Genomic DNA, 16,559 nt, shown 5'->3' on the forward strand with positions numbered 1-16,559 from the left:
ATGACCAGGTCCCCACTCTCTCCCTGACAGCATCTCCCTGGTTGTCACAGGGATTGCCAGGGGTTATGCCAAAATTCATTGCAGCTAGGCACTCAGATCCCACCCAGGATTTCCCTGGATTGCTCAACAGGAAGCAGTATTAGCTTAACTAGGGAAATCTGCCCCACTTGAGCCCGGCTATGCTAGGGGAAGAGGCACAGCGACTCCTTGAGTTTGCAGTGCCTGGATGTAGACAGACACCACCAAGGTGAAAGAATCCCCGAAAGTATTAACTCCAACCACTAACAGGAAATCTACACAGTCTCTCTCACCAGTGATTGTAAGGCTGGATGATCCCTTTATGATCACCTGGCCTGGCCTCTTGCACCATGCGGGCCCTAGAACCTCACCCAGCCAGTCCCCCGTTGAGCGGGAGCAGATCTTTTAGAAAGATGCCCAATCTCCTTCAAAAGACTCTGAGTGACCAGAAATCCACCACCAGGTGCTAGGTATACAGGTATGCACTGGTAGAGCAGGAATCCTGTTAACACTAAGAGCCACTGCTGAACAGTTAAAGAGCTGTCTCCCCTCCTGGGCACACTGGCACAGATGCTCATTTGAAGCTTGGACTCTGGTACTTCTCTTTCTCCAGATGAGAATGCGAATTTGGGGACCGTGATGAGATACGAGGAGATTGGTGAGTACGCACTGTTCTGCCCTCAGGAAGGCGGGGCCCTGCAAAGTGCAGCTCTCTCCCCCCAGGCTGATGCAGTGGGTGATATGGGAGGGGCCACACAGGGAATGGGGATGAACAGTCTGTTCTAGTGACCGAGCACAACACAGACGCCAAATTAGGGGACTGGGTCATCGCTCCCATTGGACACCAGGCATCTGGATTTGGGCTGGCTCAAAAGGGTGATGAACTGCCCTGGGCTGATTCCCATCCTCACAGGGAGGGAGGACAGCATTGCTATAGGGTTAGAAAAGAGGACTGGGAGTTGGGACACCTGACTTCTCTTCCTAATTCTGACACTGACCCACTGTGACCTTGGGCCAATCATTTAACAGCTCAGAGCCCCTAGGGTTGCATCTAACACTAGGGCTGGCTTTCGACGGCGTAGCTATGTTGGTTAGGGATGTGATCTCATCTGGGAAATGGTGGGTAAGGCATACCAGCCAAAGAAAACTTTTTCAGTATAAACTGCATCTCCACTAGCAGGGTTTGATGGTAGAGCTATCCCAGTATAACCCTCTCGAGTGTAGACAAGGCCGAAAAGTAGAGTCAGAATCTTACTTATCCACCATTGTAAGGTGCTTTGAAATCCTCCAGTGGAAGTTGCTATACATGGTACGGCCTGTTCTAAGTGTTCCTTGCCCACCTCTCCCCAGCCCCAATAAAGTAACTCTCAGGCATTAAAGAAACACAGCAGGGCTGCCATGTTAGCACAAAGAGAGGGTCCCTGGCCCAACTGCAGAAGAAAGGACTCCACGCCAACTTGGTGAAAGATCTTTCTATGTTCTCTAATGATGAATACACTTCTCCCATCACATAAAATACCATGGAGAGCCTGGCATGACCCACCCAGACTGAGATGCTGAGTCACCAGTGCATCAGAAATTGGTCAGGCCCCTTCTGGAATTTTTATAGCCCCAGATGAAGAACAGAGAGTTAAGACCATCTCCCACCAACCCCTCCTAGCTCCGGCTGCCTCCAGTCCAATGGCAGATGTGTCTAGCTCTTACGAATGAGGGAGTCCCTTTCAATATTTCTTTAAAACGCTGATCCATTTTGTGGCATGTCCAAATATAAAAAATCCTTCGCATCCTTATAAGCCTCCCTGTACTTCACAAGCAGAGGATAGCAGAACCCTGGCAGTAAGTATCCTGCTGATGCTGCTAAACCCGTTTCATTGTTTACAATTCCCATGCACCCACCCCATCACCACTAGCTAGTTGTAAAGTAGCTTAAAAACCTCAGAAATAGCATGGATAGCTCAGGCAGGAGATGATCACTGGAGCCTTCTGTGCACCCCTTTAGTGTTAAGTGTTAACCCAGGTCAGAGTTCAGAAGTTGAGGAAAGTGCTGACTTACGCCCAGCTACAGGTGGCTAAGACAGGGAGTGTGGGAGGGGGGAGGGGAGAGGCTGCGTTAAATTGGGTGTTCCCCTATCCTTACAGATTTAAGCAATATTGCTGCTTCCCTCTGGTGGCCAAAAGTGGTGATGTAGACAGAGAAATCTGTTCAGCAACACTCAGTTCTAACATTGAACACCAGGGCCGCCCAGAGGGGGGGGGGGGCAAGAGAGGCAATTTGCCCCAGGCCCCGAGCCCCACGGGGGCCCCCACCAGAGTTTTCCAGGGCCCCTGGAGCGGGGTCCCTCACTCGCTCCGGGATGCCCTGCAAACTCTTGTGCGGCCGGGCGCAGGAGCTTCTGCCGCTCCCAGTCTTCGCCGGCGGCGGGTCCTTCCGCTCCGGCGCGGAAGGACCCCCCCGCTGGCGAATTACCGCCGAAGACCGGGCTGCATTTCGGCGGCAGGTCCCGCTTCGGCGGTAATTCGGCGGCGGGGGGGACCCCGCTGCGGGTCTTCGGGGCACTTCGGCGGCGGGTCCTGGAACGGAAGGGCCCCCTGCTGCCGAAGACCCCGGGCCCACGGAATCCTCTGGGCGGCCCTGCTGAACACTTGCAGTTTCTGTGCCTTTAAACGTCCGAGGTTCTGAGGGTCAATAAGTGATATTGTACACATCTCCGAGTAAAATGCCAGCAATTGTGCAGGGCAGCAAGCCCCTGAGGGGAGACTGATCTAAACAGGGGAAGTTAAAGGGAAGACATGAAAGTCTATACAGGTTTGCCCTGCAGTGAGCAAGTATTGGGGCTTTCTGGCAACTACCTTATTCTGCCATGACAGTGACGACATGCTGGGGAGCAGTGGGACACCCCCATTAGAGACCTTGGTTTTAACCAGTTGTCCGGGTCCTTGTAATATCTATCAGAGAACTAATAGAACATCTGTCATTTTAAAAGATCCCAAATCTGTACACCTACATACCCCAGAAATCACTTCTTTCCCCATGAGATACTTTACACGGCACATGCACGTATGCTGAAATGCAGCCATCTCTGGGGTGGAACGCAGCAGCTATTTAACCGCCCACAGCAGTGCTGCACAGCAGTGTAGGAGAGGAAATGAAATGCTGTTTGAAACTAGAGAGGTATTTAGGGTAGGCAGATGGCTTGGCCAGGGTACTGCACTGCAGCTAACATCACTGTTATTGCAGAAAGTGCGATAGGATCTTGAATAGCCACAAAGCATCAGGCCCTGTTTTTTGTGTCTTGTGGAAAGAGTCTCTCCAGCAGCACAGTGCAGGGATTGTTGGTTCAGTAGCATCACAGGGGGAAGCCATCAGCCCATGTCTCTGAACGTCTCCATTCTCTGCTCCCTTTCTTCAGAGCTTCGTATCTTATTGCTTTGTGGCAGTGACCTGCTGGAGTCCTTCTGTATCCCAGGCCTCTGGAATGAGTCTGATGTGAGTAGCCGGCTACCGCTGCATGGGATCCATTGTGCGCTGTTTCCTTCCCTCCCCTCTTTGCTCTCTCCCACAGTGACCTTACATGTGGCATAACATTCCCAGGAAACAACTGAGTCAACTCACATGGGAAACCTTGAACAGTCTGCCTCTATCCCCCCATTCCAACCTCCCCCCCCTTCCATTTACACCCTCAGCCAAGCGAGTCAGAGAGGTATCCTGCTTCTGACTCTCAGAACCCACTAGGCTTTTATTTCAGGTTGGAGCCAGAAACTTTCCCTTTCGCATCACGTTTTTCTCCCCACCCTCAGGGAGATGAGTGGCAGAGACAGCTGGGGACTGCAGCTACTTATGTCGAATTCTGAGGGTGTAGGAAAATTTTAAAGGCCATCTCCCAAACTCATTTTCTTTTATAAACAGATGCTGTTAAATAGATTTAGGCCCTAAATTTAGAATATGGGGAGTGGGATATAGGGGTATGCAAGATCCAATTTTCATGACACTATAGGGAACAGAAATTTAAATAAACCAAGCAAAACAGTGTTTGTGTAGTATAAACCTACCACTAGTAATAATAATTCCAGCCTAGCTCTTATATAGCACTACAGTGTTAGGAACCCAAACACAGCTGCCTTGTGCTAGGGCATGAGAACCCGGACGTGAAACTGACCAGTCTCATTTCACTGCCCATACTGAATGAAATGAGACATTACAGCATCCATGATGAAAAGCAAATTAAATTGTTGAAATTATTTCTTCTAATCTGTGTTGCCTTAAATCCATTTTACCATCTTTAATTTTTTTTTTTTAAACCTTGGCAGATTATTTTGTCTTTAAAGCTGAGTACTGTATTGCCAGCCCCAAATATTCCTAATCACGACTCAGGCCCCCCAAAATAATGAAAATTCATTTTAAAATCTCATGATTTAAAAAAAAATTGTGTGTGGGGGGGTTGGGTTTTGTCTGCGGGCATCTGGCATTTTTAGTTCCCACTTGGGTCACATTTTCAGACATTTTCTGTGCAACCATGAGGGCTAGGTGCTGACTTTTTAAATTATGAACGCTGAGATTCTCACAGACATCTGACTCCAGGGGATGGTGCTTTAGGTAAAAACATCAAATACCACAAGATTCATGTTAAAATAACAAGAGTCCACAACACTGCATGTGGAGAAAAGGACCGTTTGATATGCTTTTCTAATACACCCATCAATATAGGGGCTCTGGTACTTACCAATAAAAGTAAGAATGTGGCTTGGTCATCAGAATGCAGTTTATCATCATACTGACCCATACTAACAAACATAGGTTAAAGCCACTACATTAATACTCTTGCTAGCTAGAAATATCACCTCCAGCAAACCTATCTATGTTCATGGATTCCAAGACCAGATGCAACCATTGTGATAATCTAATCCCATGGTTTTCAACCTTTTTTCATTTGTGGACCCCTAAAAAATTTCACATGGAGGTGCAGCCCCCTTTGGAAATCTTAGACATGGTCTGCGGACCCCCGGGGGTCCATGGACCACAGATTGAAAACATTGTCAAGACAACAGAATTCTGTTTTAAGGACCAAGGACCAAGTCCAGTACAGCCTGTAAGCATGTGAATAATCTGTTCCCTGACTGTGTAAGTGTGTGATTAGAGTGAGGTTTTCAGGAGTACCTGGAATTAGTTCAAAATTTGCTTTCCATGATTATTCTGCATTAAATCACATATAATTTGCTGCTTCCTTGAACATTTCCCCCAGTGAATTCATGCACTAGAATATCTGCAAAAGGGAACACAAAACAAATGCAAACGTAATGGCTGTAAATGCATTTTTGGGAGAGAACATGCTAGGAAATTGGATTTGGGGAGAATATTTGCCCAAGCTTTGCCTATCTGTCCAGATGATCTCTTCTGTCAGAGCCAGAAAATACTGAACTACCTAAATCAGACACATGCATAAAAGCAACAGCTCCATCTTGCAAGGACATAGTTAGTTCTGCTGATGTTCTAATGCCAAAGCAGCTCAGACAGGTCTTAAATGACATGCCTGCAAGCAGTTACATTCTGTCTCTACTGACTTGAGTGGAGCTCAGGAAGGGGTGAGATTTCCTTCCTACCTTTGAAAGCAGCAGACATGTTTTCCACTGAAATTCTTTGTTTGGTGCTTTAGGAGACACAGAAGGATATGTGGTCCTACCCGAGTAATTTCAAACCGACACAGACAACACAGATCAGACATGCTGGGAGATATAGAGGGAGGTTCAAGTGTTGCTCTTTTCCTTGGTATTGAGCGGGCAACAGTGTTACTGAACTGGACGACTGTTAGCTGGCTTTGTGGGAGAGGAGAGTTCTAAGTCGGCGTTTGAATCAAGGGAAGGAAAGTCCTTCCTGAACAGCAAGCAACACAGAGGGAGTTCCAGGCCTAAAGGGCTGTGTGAAAGGAAGATGAGAGGTGTGGTGTGGTTCATTGGCAATGTGGCACAGTCCTTGAAGACTGAATGAGGAACTTAGACTTGGTGAAGAAGGCTACAGGAAGTTTGTGCAAGGACTTGGAGGATGGCAACAAGGTCAGAACAGTGGACATAGAGGAAGATAATTGTGGGGTATAGCTACACTGCAATGTAAGCCCAGGGTTCGAGTTCAGGCTTAAGCCTAATCCCCCTTTCCATCTACACACAAAGTGCACTAAACTGTGGCTCAGGACCAAGGACCCAGAGTTCAAGCCCTATTGCTTTGCAGTGTAGACACAACCCCATTGAACTTGTGCTCTGGGAGTCTGCCAAAAGTATCCCACAATCCCATGAGCTGACTTTCTTGGTCCTCTGAACAGTCAAGTTTGGTGGACAGTCAAGTTTTCACTGCACCATGAACAAAGGGCTAGAGCAGCCACATTTTGGGAGGGCACTAGGAAGTCTGGGATGGGGTGGTTGGACTTGGACCCGCATAATGAAGCCTAGATGCTGCAGCCTCAGTTTGGGACCCAGGTTTCAACAATTCCTAACTTGGGGTTACAAATAAGCAAAGACACTCAAGCCCTAGGTTAACAAACCCAGGATCTGCTAACAGGAGGTCTACTAACCCTGGACTTATATTGCAGTATATGGGGTATGTCTACATTGCAATGTAAACCCAGGGTTAGTGGGACTCAAGTCAGTGGACTCTGCATTAGAGAACTCAGGGCTTGAGCGTCTACACTGATTGTTAACCCTACATTAACCTGGGTTCAAACTGGGGCTCTGGCATCCTCACTGCAGCACGCAGACCCAAGTCAAGCCAACCATATCCCAGATTCCCTAGTGCCATCGCACAATGTGGCCACTCTAGCCTTTGGCTGTGGTGCACTGTGGGAAAACTTGACTGTCCACCCCTTGTGTGGCGGGAAGTTTGAACAGCCTGCTAAGCAGTCACTTTGGTCAGTGCGTTCCCAGCTACCGGAGTCAGCAACACAGAGGAGGCACCTTTTGAAGAACTTCTCATGTTTGCACTTGTACTCCTGTGTCAGGAAATGGGTAGAGCTTCTGTGAGACGTTGGTGGACATTTCAGCAGCGTTTTCTGACCCACCGAAGGCACCTGACAAAACTTGTGATGGAGCAGGAAGACGACACAGACATGGCAGATGCAAATTGGCTGAAGCTGCTGATGGCATTCATTACAGCCGCTGGTAACTTGGGCTTCTGGAGCAGGGCCACAAGCTCAGCCTGGTGGGGTCACAGCATCATGCAGACCTGGGATGACCAGCAAGGGGGCCAGAAGAAGAAATATGAAGTAAGCTACGTTTCTGGTGCTTTGTGAGCAGTTTGCTGTGACATTCCTCCATAAAGACACATGAATGAGGGTGGCCATTCTGATCCAGAAGCAAGTTGCTATACCCGTCTGGAAGCAGGCTACCCCAGACTGCTACAGGTCCATTGCCAAGCAATTAGGTGTTGGAAAGTCGACTGTGGATAAAGTGGTGGTGGAGGTTTCTGAGTCAGTCAGGAGTGTGGTTTACCTCAAGGTGGCAGCCATATGTAATATTGCTGAAGTAATTGCCGGCTATGAGAGAATGGGGTTTCCAAATTTTGGATGGACGTCAGGGGAGAAAGCTGGAAAATGGGGAGGACCCAAGAGGGGAGGATAATCTAGATGAGGGAGGAACAAAGTCTGGACAAGAGTGGAACAAATACACCAGACCACCTGAAAGTGGCTTTGGGAGTTGTCTTTGATTCAGTGCCAGATGATCTCTAAAGCCAAATTCCTCTGGCATCCCACACTGAGTACTCAAGCAAACAAACTTCTAACACGGATACAGTGAGATCAACAGAGAGACTCAATTTCAGTAATTACGTCCAGTCTAGGAAATAGCAGCCATTCCCCTCTCCTGCTCTGCAACTGGGCAAACCAGAGAGGAGACCCCGAGAAATGAATCACTTTGTGAAATGCTTTTCCATCCGGATGCACCTCTGGGAAATCAACTCTCAGACTGAAAAATAACGGATCATTTTGTAAATTGAGGGCCTAAATTAAGGCAGCTAGTCCTGCATCTCAGTGCTCAGATTGGCACTTGGGCACCCCAGTCTGATAATTTCAACTGATCTGAGTGCTCAGGGTCAGGATTGGGTGCCCTAATTTAAACCCGAGGTTTGACACTTGGGCTGTTTTCCCCCCAGAATCCAGTCCTATTTTGCGTGGGATCCCAACACCCTCCCCTTCAGTTAAAGCACATGAGAGACTGAAAACAGCAGCTCACTGCGGATTCTGCTTTGCTTCCTGCAAGCAGCACCTGCTTAGAGGACTAACATTTGTATCGGGTTAAAATAATGCTGTTTAGCAGGTGGCAGTTTATTTGCTCAGATATTTCCTGATATGCTCAAGAGCACTAAGTTGTGGGGAGTTGTTTGAAAGGAGAAAGTGCTTCAAAGAGCTGGTCAAGATGTTGTCTCACCTTCCACTGAAGGTGCAGAGCTTCCATTCACCAAAGTGGGGCAAAGCATCAGGGTTCTGTCTGAATCCTCGCTAAGCTTGGATGACCAGGTAGCATCAGTTTCACAGCACTCCATGCATTTGTCACCTCCAGGCTGGGTTGCTGTAACTGAAGCTGAATGTGAAGACGATGCACACGCATGAATGTGGCTTCACCTTCACCATGGCTTAGGCCACAAAAAGTGAGCACATCAGGTGTGTGCTCAAGTCCCTCCACTGGCTCCCAGTCAGTTTATGATGCCAATTTAAGACCCTGATCCTAGTTTTCAGAGCAACGAATGGCTCAACCCCCAACTACCTCAAAGACTGGATTTTGATCTAGGAACCCCCTTGACAGCTGCACTCCCCCGGGCCAATGCAGATCACAAAGCCTAGGTTGAAGCAAGTGAGAGCTGGGGACAACACATTCTCTTACGAAGGCATCCAGCTGTGGCACAGAGTCCCGGAGGTGATCAGGCCAGAGCCTGACCATCTTCAGGAAATGTTGCAAAGCTGTCCTCTTGGAGGAAGCCTTTCCGCCACCATCAGTGATGCTCACAGTTCAAATACCCCATTTATTTCCAACCCCCTTTTTACCCCCCAAAAAGCCTACCCTAAAGGAGCAGCTTAACACCAAAAAGGGAGATATTCCAGAGACCCATTAGGGACTTAGTATTGATTTTAGGTGAGGGACTCTCATGCTATAGTGATGGGTGGCAGGATAAAATCTTAAGACAGACAGACACATGAAATGCTCTAAGTGGAAACAGTGGGATTCTAGGACTGAGTTTTGGTTCAAGCAGTATCATTAAATACTCCATTAACTCACTGTACAGAACATGCTGCTGGGGAGCTTTAGCAAGGTCGAAACTGGAACAAAACCCAAAGGAAATGGAGCAGTGTCAGTGTCATCTTGGGAAGAAAACTCCCAGGATTGTAGGGCAAAGGGAGCAAAGAAACTTTAAATTAGGTGGTTGGGGGCTGTTTGTATTAGATTTAGAAGGTGCCAAGTGAAGCCAGGAAACCAGCTTGAAACTCAGCAACAAGGCTGCTGACTGATAAGGAGCCCAGCTGGATTTTCTCTTTCGAGGAGTGTGGCTCAGCCTTGCAGAGGAAATTCCCTCATCATTAGCTCTTCCATTATTATGGTTGGACCCAGACCAGATTTTGCAGAGTGATCCACAGAGATGGGCCCAAGTCAGAACCTTCAATCTGAAACCCAACGAACCATAGTGGTTTGAATGGAATGGAACCTGGATCTGAACCAGCTTTGGATTAGGTTTTGCCAGCCTGAAATCTTGCCAGCCACCACTGCCAACGTCTCCATGGGAACTGAATACGCACACACTGGAACAGAAGGGCCAGTTCGGCATAGCCGTGAGGTTAAACTTGCCCCTTTTTGCCACCTCATCGGTACTTACTGCTAGCATTTGGCAACAAGCTATTTTGGAAGAGCTTTTCCCTTACAGACCCCAATTCAGCAGCTCCTCCAGTGAACTCTGTGTGTGGAGTAGGACCGCAGACCGAGGCCCATAGGAAGGGAACGCACTGAAAAGTCCTATAAGAAAATACGATCAGAATACCTGCAGGTCTGTCTACGCTTCACGCATAGGGGGTGATTGTTAACTCAAAGAGACATACCCACCCTAGCTCGGTTTGAGCTACCACGCTAAACCAGCCGTGCAGCCACACTGCCCCAAGTACATAGCTAGGTGGGATCGTACTCAGGGCAGCTAGTGCCTCCTGCCACTCACACCACCCCAGCTACACTTTATTTTTAGTGCACTAGCGTAGGTCTGGGTCCTTGAGCTAGAATTTGTATCTCCAACTGGCAGTGTAGATATCCCCTGGGAAGTTGCCAATTAGCCTCCTTAATGACATTCATGTTTCTGGCAAAGACTTTCCAGGAAGTTTGCAGAAAGAAGGTAAGTTAAGACTTAGTTCCTTCAACACATCACAGAATATTTCAGCACATCTTTCATTTGAGTCAGGGACCTGTGAGCTGGTTCCTGGGCCAGCATCGCCCTGGTGCAGGAGGCTTAGAAGGTTCTCTTTGCATTGGTCCCAGATGGAGGTGATTGTCGGGGACTTTGGGATCGTGGTGGTGCCTCGGGACGGCACAGACACAGACCGGATTATGAACCATTCCTCAATACTCCGCAAGTACAAAGTAAGTGACTTTGCACAACACAGACATTCCCTGCATCATGACTGGGCCTGGGTCCGCTTGGCCTGGCTCTGCCTTCCGCCCCCGGTTTCTTACTGTGCCATGATGCCATTGCGGGGCAGGTCAATGGGCAGGGTGAGCTGGCTGCACAGTGGCAGCTATGAAGCTTTACTGCTGCACCACTTCCATAAAGCAGCACCAATACCTGTAAGTGCTCCCAGCCTCTGCATTCAGGGAGACATTCATCCCTGTGCACAGGACTAGCATGAGGCCTGTGTGTCACTTACGTCTTCAGTGCTCATAGGCCTTGTTCCAGACCTCAGTGACTGGGATGGAGAACCCAGAAGCCCTCAAACCATCCCCAAGGAAGTGCCCAGCTGCCCATGTCACCTCTGGGCACTAGTGTTCCTCACGGCCAGAGAGCCCCGACATGCTGGGTGCACAAGCCATGAGGAGCAGAGGGCTGAGGTCAGTCATGTTCATTTGCTCTTCTCGTTTTCGCCACAGAACAACATCCTGGTTGTGAAGGATGACGTGAACCACCCAATGTCTGTCGTCAGTTCAACTAAAAGCAGGTGCGTGACTCAAAGGGCCTCCTGCTGCAGGGTACAGAGACCCGACCTGCCCTCAATTCCCACTGCGAGGCATCTCATCTCCCACCCAGTGGATCCAAGAATTGCCCACAATCCACCACAAATATTTCCCCATCTATCTAGGTACTTACATAGCCCCATTTCAATAGTATCTGAGTACCTCATAATCATGGCTCCATCGTGTGAGGGAGGGAAGTGGTCTGATCCCCTGGTTACAGACGGGGAAGTGAGGTACGGAGCGATTAAGTGACAGGAAGTCAGTGATGGAACAGGGAATTGAACCCGTGTCTCCTGAATCCAGTGCCTTAACCACTGAGCCGTCCTCCCTCTGCAGCCTTGTCCCATCCACTTGCATTGATCTCACACACGTTCAGACCAATGGCTCCTTTGGCTAAAATGTTACCATGTGCATACGTGTGAGAGACAGTGACCCTCGTAAATGCACCTTCCCTGTGGAGCTGTGACCAGCTCCTCCATGGACTAAGCCCACATGAAGCCTGATTTGAACCTTATCCAAACAGCTGCTTCCTATTGGGGAAGAGAAAACAGGCTGGGGCAACGTGGGGCGGGGAACTGGCAAGCACTAAGTCCCTCTGTTCTCTTGCCCTCCCAGACTGGCCCTGCAGCACGGGGATGGACACGTTGTGGATTACCTGTCTCAGCCCGTCATTGACTACATCCTCAAGAGCCAGCTGTATATCAACGCCTCTGGTTAAAGCCTGAGGCGCTGCAGCAAGGCAGCCCCACTGCTCCACTTCCCTCCAGCTCTCCATCACACTTCTCGCTCTCTGTGTGTCTGTCTCTCTCTCTCTCACAGCCTCCGGCGCGTCCGCCTGTCTCACTCACTGACTCTAGCGCTCCATAGTGCAGGAATCTCCAGGGAGCTGTGGCAAACCCCCAATGGTACACAGCTCGGCAATCTGCTTTGGAGAACCCTTCCCCTTCATACACCGGGGAGCAGGGGGTACGGTAAATAGAGATGTACCCAGCATGCTTTAGGGAGGTGGCTCTGGTGTCCACCTTCCCAGCATGCCCTAGGGAAGTGACCCTGGTGTTCATCTTCCCAGCATGCTCCAGGAACAGGGGCTCAGTCTTTTCCCATCTTACGGCACTTAAGCTAAATAAAACACGGTGGATCTTTTTATTAATAGTTTTAGTGTGAGCCCCTTGGCCTCGCGACATGATGCACTATATCTGTGCTTGGCAATGGGAGATCCTAACCCACTTGGCTCAATGCCCAGACTTGGGCTAGGCTGAGAGCGCTGCTCAGGCCACTTATGGGACAGTTTAGCTTTGAAGTAAAAAAGAACTGTGAAAATTCTGAAATGGTTTTCTGAGCTAAGGCTTGGGGGGTGGGGGCAGCGGGGGAAGCACACCTCAGCCTGGCAGCAATTGCTTCTGCTGTAGATAATTATTCATTTGGAGGGGCCTCCTTTAATCTTCACTTGACATGAACCTGGTCACTCCAGGATGTCCCTTAAGTGGTCATGCTGTATTTGAGTCTCAGATGGCGGGTACCTGACACTGATCCTAGAAAGGAACCTGTCATACCAGACTTGATCACAGGAACTCAAAAGCAAATGGCAGCTGAAGGCCGTGCTTCTCTCAAGCCCAACCATTAGGTTTTGTAGCATCACAACATGGCAGGATCGGTCCATGGGATGCTGACAGGGGGAGAGGCTCTGTAACCTGATATTTACCAAAAGTCAATAAGCGTCTTTCTGATCAACAGGCAGCATATCCTGCTGTGCATGGAGGCACAGAGGTCTCAGTGAGGTTACAGGGGATTACAATGATATGTCAAAAGGGGCTGATGAATTCATTAGCAGGGAGGGGGCTGCCATCATAGCTAACCCCTGAGCAAACTTGCCTTACGCAGATGCAGATGGGTAGAGCATAGCGCTCAGGGATGTCATTTGATCTATAGGCACAAGCTGCTCCCTTCATACTCAACCCCTGGGATCTACTTGCTGGCACCTCCCTGGTTAGTATGGTCTCCACTCCTGCCTGCCTCCCTTCCCTCTCAGAGTGTGGGGTTCAAGCTGCCCGTGAGGAGTCTGTTAAACGCAGGCTATTCACCCTGCGAGCTCTGCAACTTGCACCTTCCCCCGTCTCCCGCATGCCTCTCTTGGGACAAACCACTCTTGTGCTTTGCTGTCCGGGGCTGCGGTTGTAGCACATTGGGCCAAATGCCGGCAAGGGGAACAGATGCAAGGGGGACCTACACTGGCCAAGCAATGCTGAGATGGGTTGGAAAGAGCAGGGATGTTTAAGAGGCACAAAGGCCCCATACTGGCCCCGGCAAGCAGGCTGCAGTGCTGGGTACCACTGACTCGCAGAGGGCTCCCAGCCCTGTGACAGTGCATGCGCTGGAGTTATTGCATCCTTAGAGAGGAAGGCAAAGCCCAGCTTTAGGGTTTGTCCTTCTGCTTTTCCAATTAGCCCTTTTACTTGGAGTTTAGCTGCTTGTCTTTAGTTCTCAGACACCTGCCATTACTTCCCTGTTATGCTTGTGCTAACCTGGGCTGTTTCAACCCGATTGCATTCCTGTAAGAAGGCACTGTAGCTATTCTGCGCGGGGTTCTCTGCATTCCCATCCAGGTGCCATGAAAAGCAGGAGGGCACTAGAATCCCACCAAGGGAACTTGCTGCTTGTGCCCCTCAGAGGGCTGTGATCCCCCCCAGGGAGAGGGAGCATTTCAGGAAAGGACCTTAAAGCAAAAGCCCTTAAAGGGTTGCAATGAAGCACAACCTGCTCCAGTGGAAGCTTCAAAGAGAAGACGCTGCACTAGATTTGGTGACCCGGTGCTCCACACGGCCACCTTGCTTGCTGTGAACTCACTATGGCCTGTTACCAAGAGAAGCCAGAGTCCAGGAAGGCGTCTCTGTCATGGCAAACTGCTGCTGTCAGCCCTTCAGCCAGAAAAACATATGTAGCATTTGTAAATTCACTGCAGTTTATCGTGCTTTATAAGACGTCAATGATCAGTCCTCAGAGGTAGGTATTGTCACCCCATTTCACAGAGGGAAAATCAGAAGTCCAGAGGTTAAGTGATTTGCCCAAAGCCCAGAAAAAAATCAGTGTCAGAGCAGGGATTAGAACCCAGGAATCCCTAGGCCACTGCTCAGACCACTAGCCCATTCCTGTCCTATTGGAAAGGCAACAGGATCATCAGTGGTACCACCAGCAAGATTTCTCTTCCCAGGCTTTACCCCCACCTGGAAATGTTAGTTCAGGAATTGTCACTGTTGCACTGAAGTTTCCCATGACAAGCAGAAAGGTAGGAAAGGGAGTGGGGAGATTGGACTGGTTTTGCCAGACTCCGATTTCTCTGCTCTTCCTGCCACTCATGGCACCAACGTGTATGTCCAGGTGGGCACCAAGTCAACTCAGAATCCATGAGGGCTGATGGGAGCAGGTAGGAAACGTGTATAGTCACCTGTTCTTCAGGGATGTCTCCATCTGGAGTTCCTGCTGCTAGCACCCACTGCTCTACATACTAGCCTGGGGGAACCTGGAATGAGCAGCCTTCCTGGGGGCCCCTGCTCACACACACTGCAGGTGGATATAAGGGGCACGGTCATTTTGTGGGGGAGGGAGGGGAAGAGTTCTCTATCTATACAACGTCCGTAGCTAAGCTCTTCTAGACAAACTGTTCTTACTACCCTGGGTGGGTGAAGCTTTTCATGAGCTCGGACTCACACACAAGCTATTTCAGAGAATAGCAACGGCTACTTGCCAGAACCTACTGCACTTCTCCACTCCAAGCTGGAGGAGATAAAGCAATCAATGTCTAGAATGAGCCACCAAGACACAGCAAGGGAATAAACTCAGAGAGAAGAGGCTTGCCCCTGAAGTGGGAGGTAGGACAATTGCTCTTAACTGAGGGAAGATGGAGAAAGGAAATAAAAAGGAATTAAGAAAGTGTTTATAAGAGTCAAAAAGCTCTCGATCCCCCCGCTCCTTCAGGTGACCAAAGGGTGTGAGATAGGAAGCAGGCCAGTTTTCGATCTCATCCAGTTTAGGACGGCATGCCTTAGAAACATAGCATTGTGGTATGGATGATGAATATACTATGTCTTACTAGTCTTATCTATGCCTTCATTTATCTGCTCAGTAAAACTCATGGTACGGGGGGGATGGGGGTGTAGCATATCTTTGGAGTGGACTGTCGAACTGTTGGGATCAGTTTGGATTTGATCCTGGGGTTGGCGCGAGCAGTCGCGCTTCCATCTCTAACCCATGCAACAAGGGTTGGCAAGGAAGGGGGTTTTTTTCAGTGTATGAGGGGGAAAGAGGGTGGGATGGTCCTTGAATCTGCAATTTTAATAACACAGTTTTGCTTTATTGAAATGAATAAAAAAAGTTTTAAAAGAAAAAAAAAAAACCTCAATGGGTTGAAGTTGCCATGTTGCCAATTGCATCTTCGTGAAAGAGTTTGGAGTTGGATTTCTGTTGCTAAAAGTGGTCGACAAAAAAAAAAACCCAAAACAAAAAACCCCCACCCCTTTATCAGCAAAGTGTTTAAATTATGTAATAAAAAATGATGCTATTAGACTGTAGTGTTTCACTGCTGCTTCAGCTAGGGAAGTGTCCTGCTCCTCTTTGTGACAGCTGGATGGCTGTCTTTGAGAACAAGGAGAATACTTTGCACTTATAGCCACTTTCATCAGGGAGGCAGCGTGGTCTAATGCTGCAGTTTGGAATGGAGGTCCTTGGCCCTTGGATCACACATGTTCTGTAGGGAGCTGGCAGGTCACATGGTGTTGGCTCCGCCTCCTTCTAAAGTTATCAAAATTCACCCATTGCAAAGAAGAGCCTGGAGGCCTGTAAAAGCAGCTGCAAACAAGGGAGAAGGGCCAGACCAGCAGCTGCTGCTACATAAGGCAGAGGAGGAGAAGATGGCCTCAGCCAGAGCCATCAGGAGAGAAACTTAATGCTCCTCTATTACTACTTTTCCTCAAAAGGAAAGGCCAAAGCTGCTGGGGGACACTGTACGATCACGAATGGGAGGGAAGGTCTCCATGGGACACTTCTTCTAGTGAAGCCTGGTTCCCCCCCATGAAAGTCTGAGAACCTAGAGGGTAGAGAAGAGGACTGAGAGTCAGGACTCCAGGGTTCTATTCCCCTGGGAAGGTCACTCAACCACTCCATTCCTCACTTTCTCCATCTGTGAAACAAGGATAATGGTCATTACCAATCACTGTACAGCACTCTGAGAAGACGCACACTAAAAAATATCATCATCATCTCAATATCTCAGCCTTCTCTAGCCACTAATCCACGCTGCCGCCTCCTTTCCCCAACAGTCAGTTCACCTCTTCTAGACACAGTGAAACCTATCTCCAAAAGGCGAG

The 16,559-nt window shown here is 49.0% G+C and overlaps 1 protein-coding gene across 5 annotated transcripts in view; it reads left to right on the plus strand.

Moving 5' to 3' along the window:
* NMNAT2 (nicotinamide nucleotide adenylyltransferase 2) overlaps positions 1-15,719 on the plus strand; it is a 75,896-nt gene extending 60,177 nt beyond the window's left edge. For 4 of the 5 annotated variants that reach the window (XM_045028907.1, XM_045028908.1, XM_045028909.1 and 1 more), the window contains 5 exons: positions 632-676; positions 3,429-3,505; positions 10,510-10,611; positions 11,116-11,183; positions 11,815-15,719. In XM_045028907.1, coding sequence (XP_044884842.1) covers positions 632-676; positions 3,429-3,505; positions 10,510-10,611; positions 11,116-11,183; positions 11,815-11,917 — 395 coding nt within the window. In that variant the 3' untranslated portion in view covers positions 11,918-15,719. Of the gene's footprint in view, positions 1-631; positions 677-3,428; positions 3,506-5,669; positions 6,283-10,509; positions 10,612-11,115; positions 11,184-11,814 lie in introns of those variants that run through there. The other variant, XM_045028911.1, reaches the window with a different exon arrangement.
* Positions 15,720-16,559: the final 840 nt, after the last annotated feature.

The sequence above is a fragment of the Mauremys mutica genome, chromosome 8 (assembly GCF_020497125.1).
Source record: "Mauremys mutica isolate MM-2020 ecotype Southern chromosome 8, ASM2049712v1, whole genome shotgun sequence".
In the NCBI taxonomy this organism is placed as follows: Eukaryota; Metazoa; Chordata; order Testudines; family Geoemydidae; genus Mauremys; species Mauremys mutica.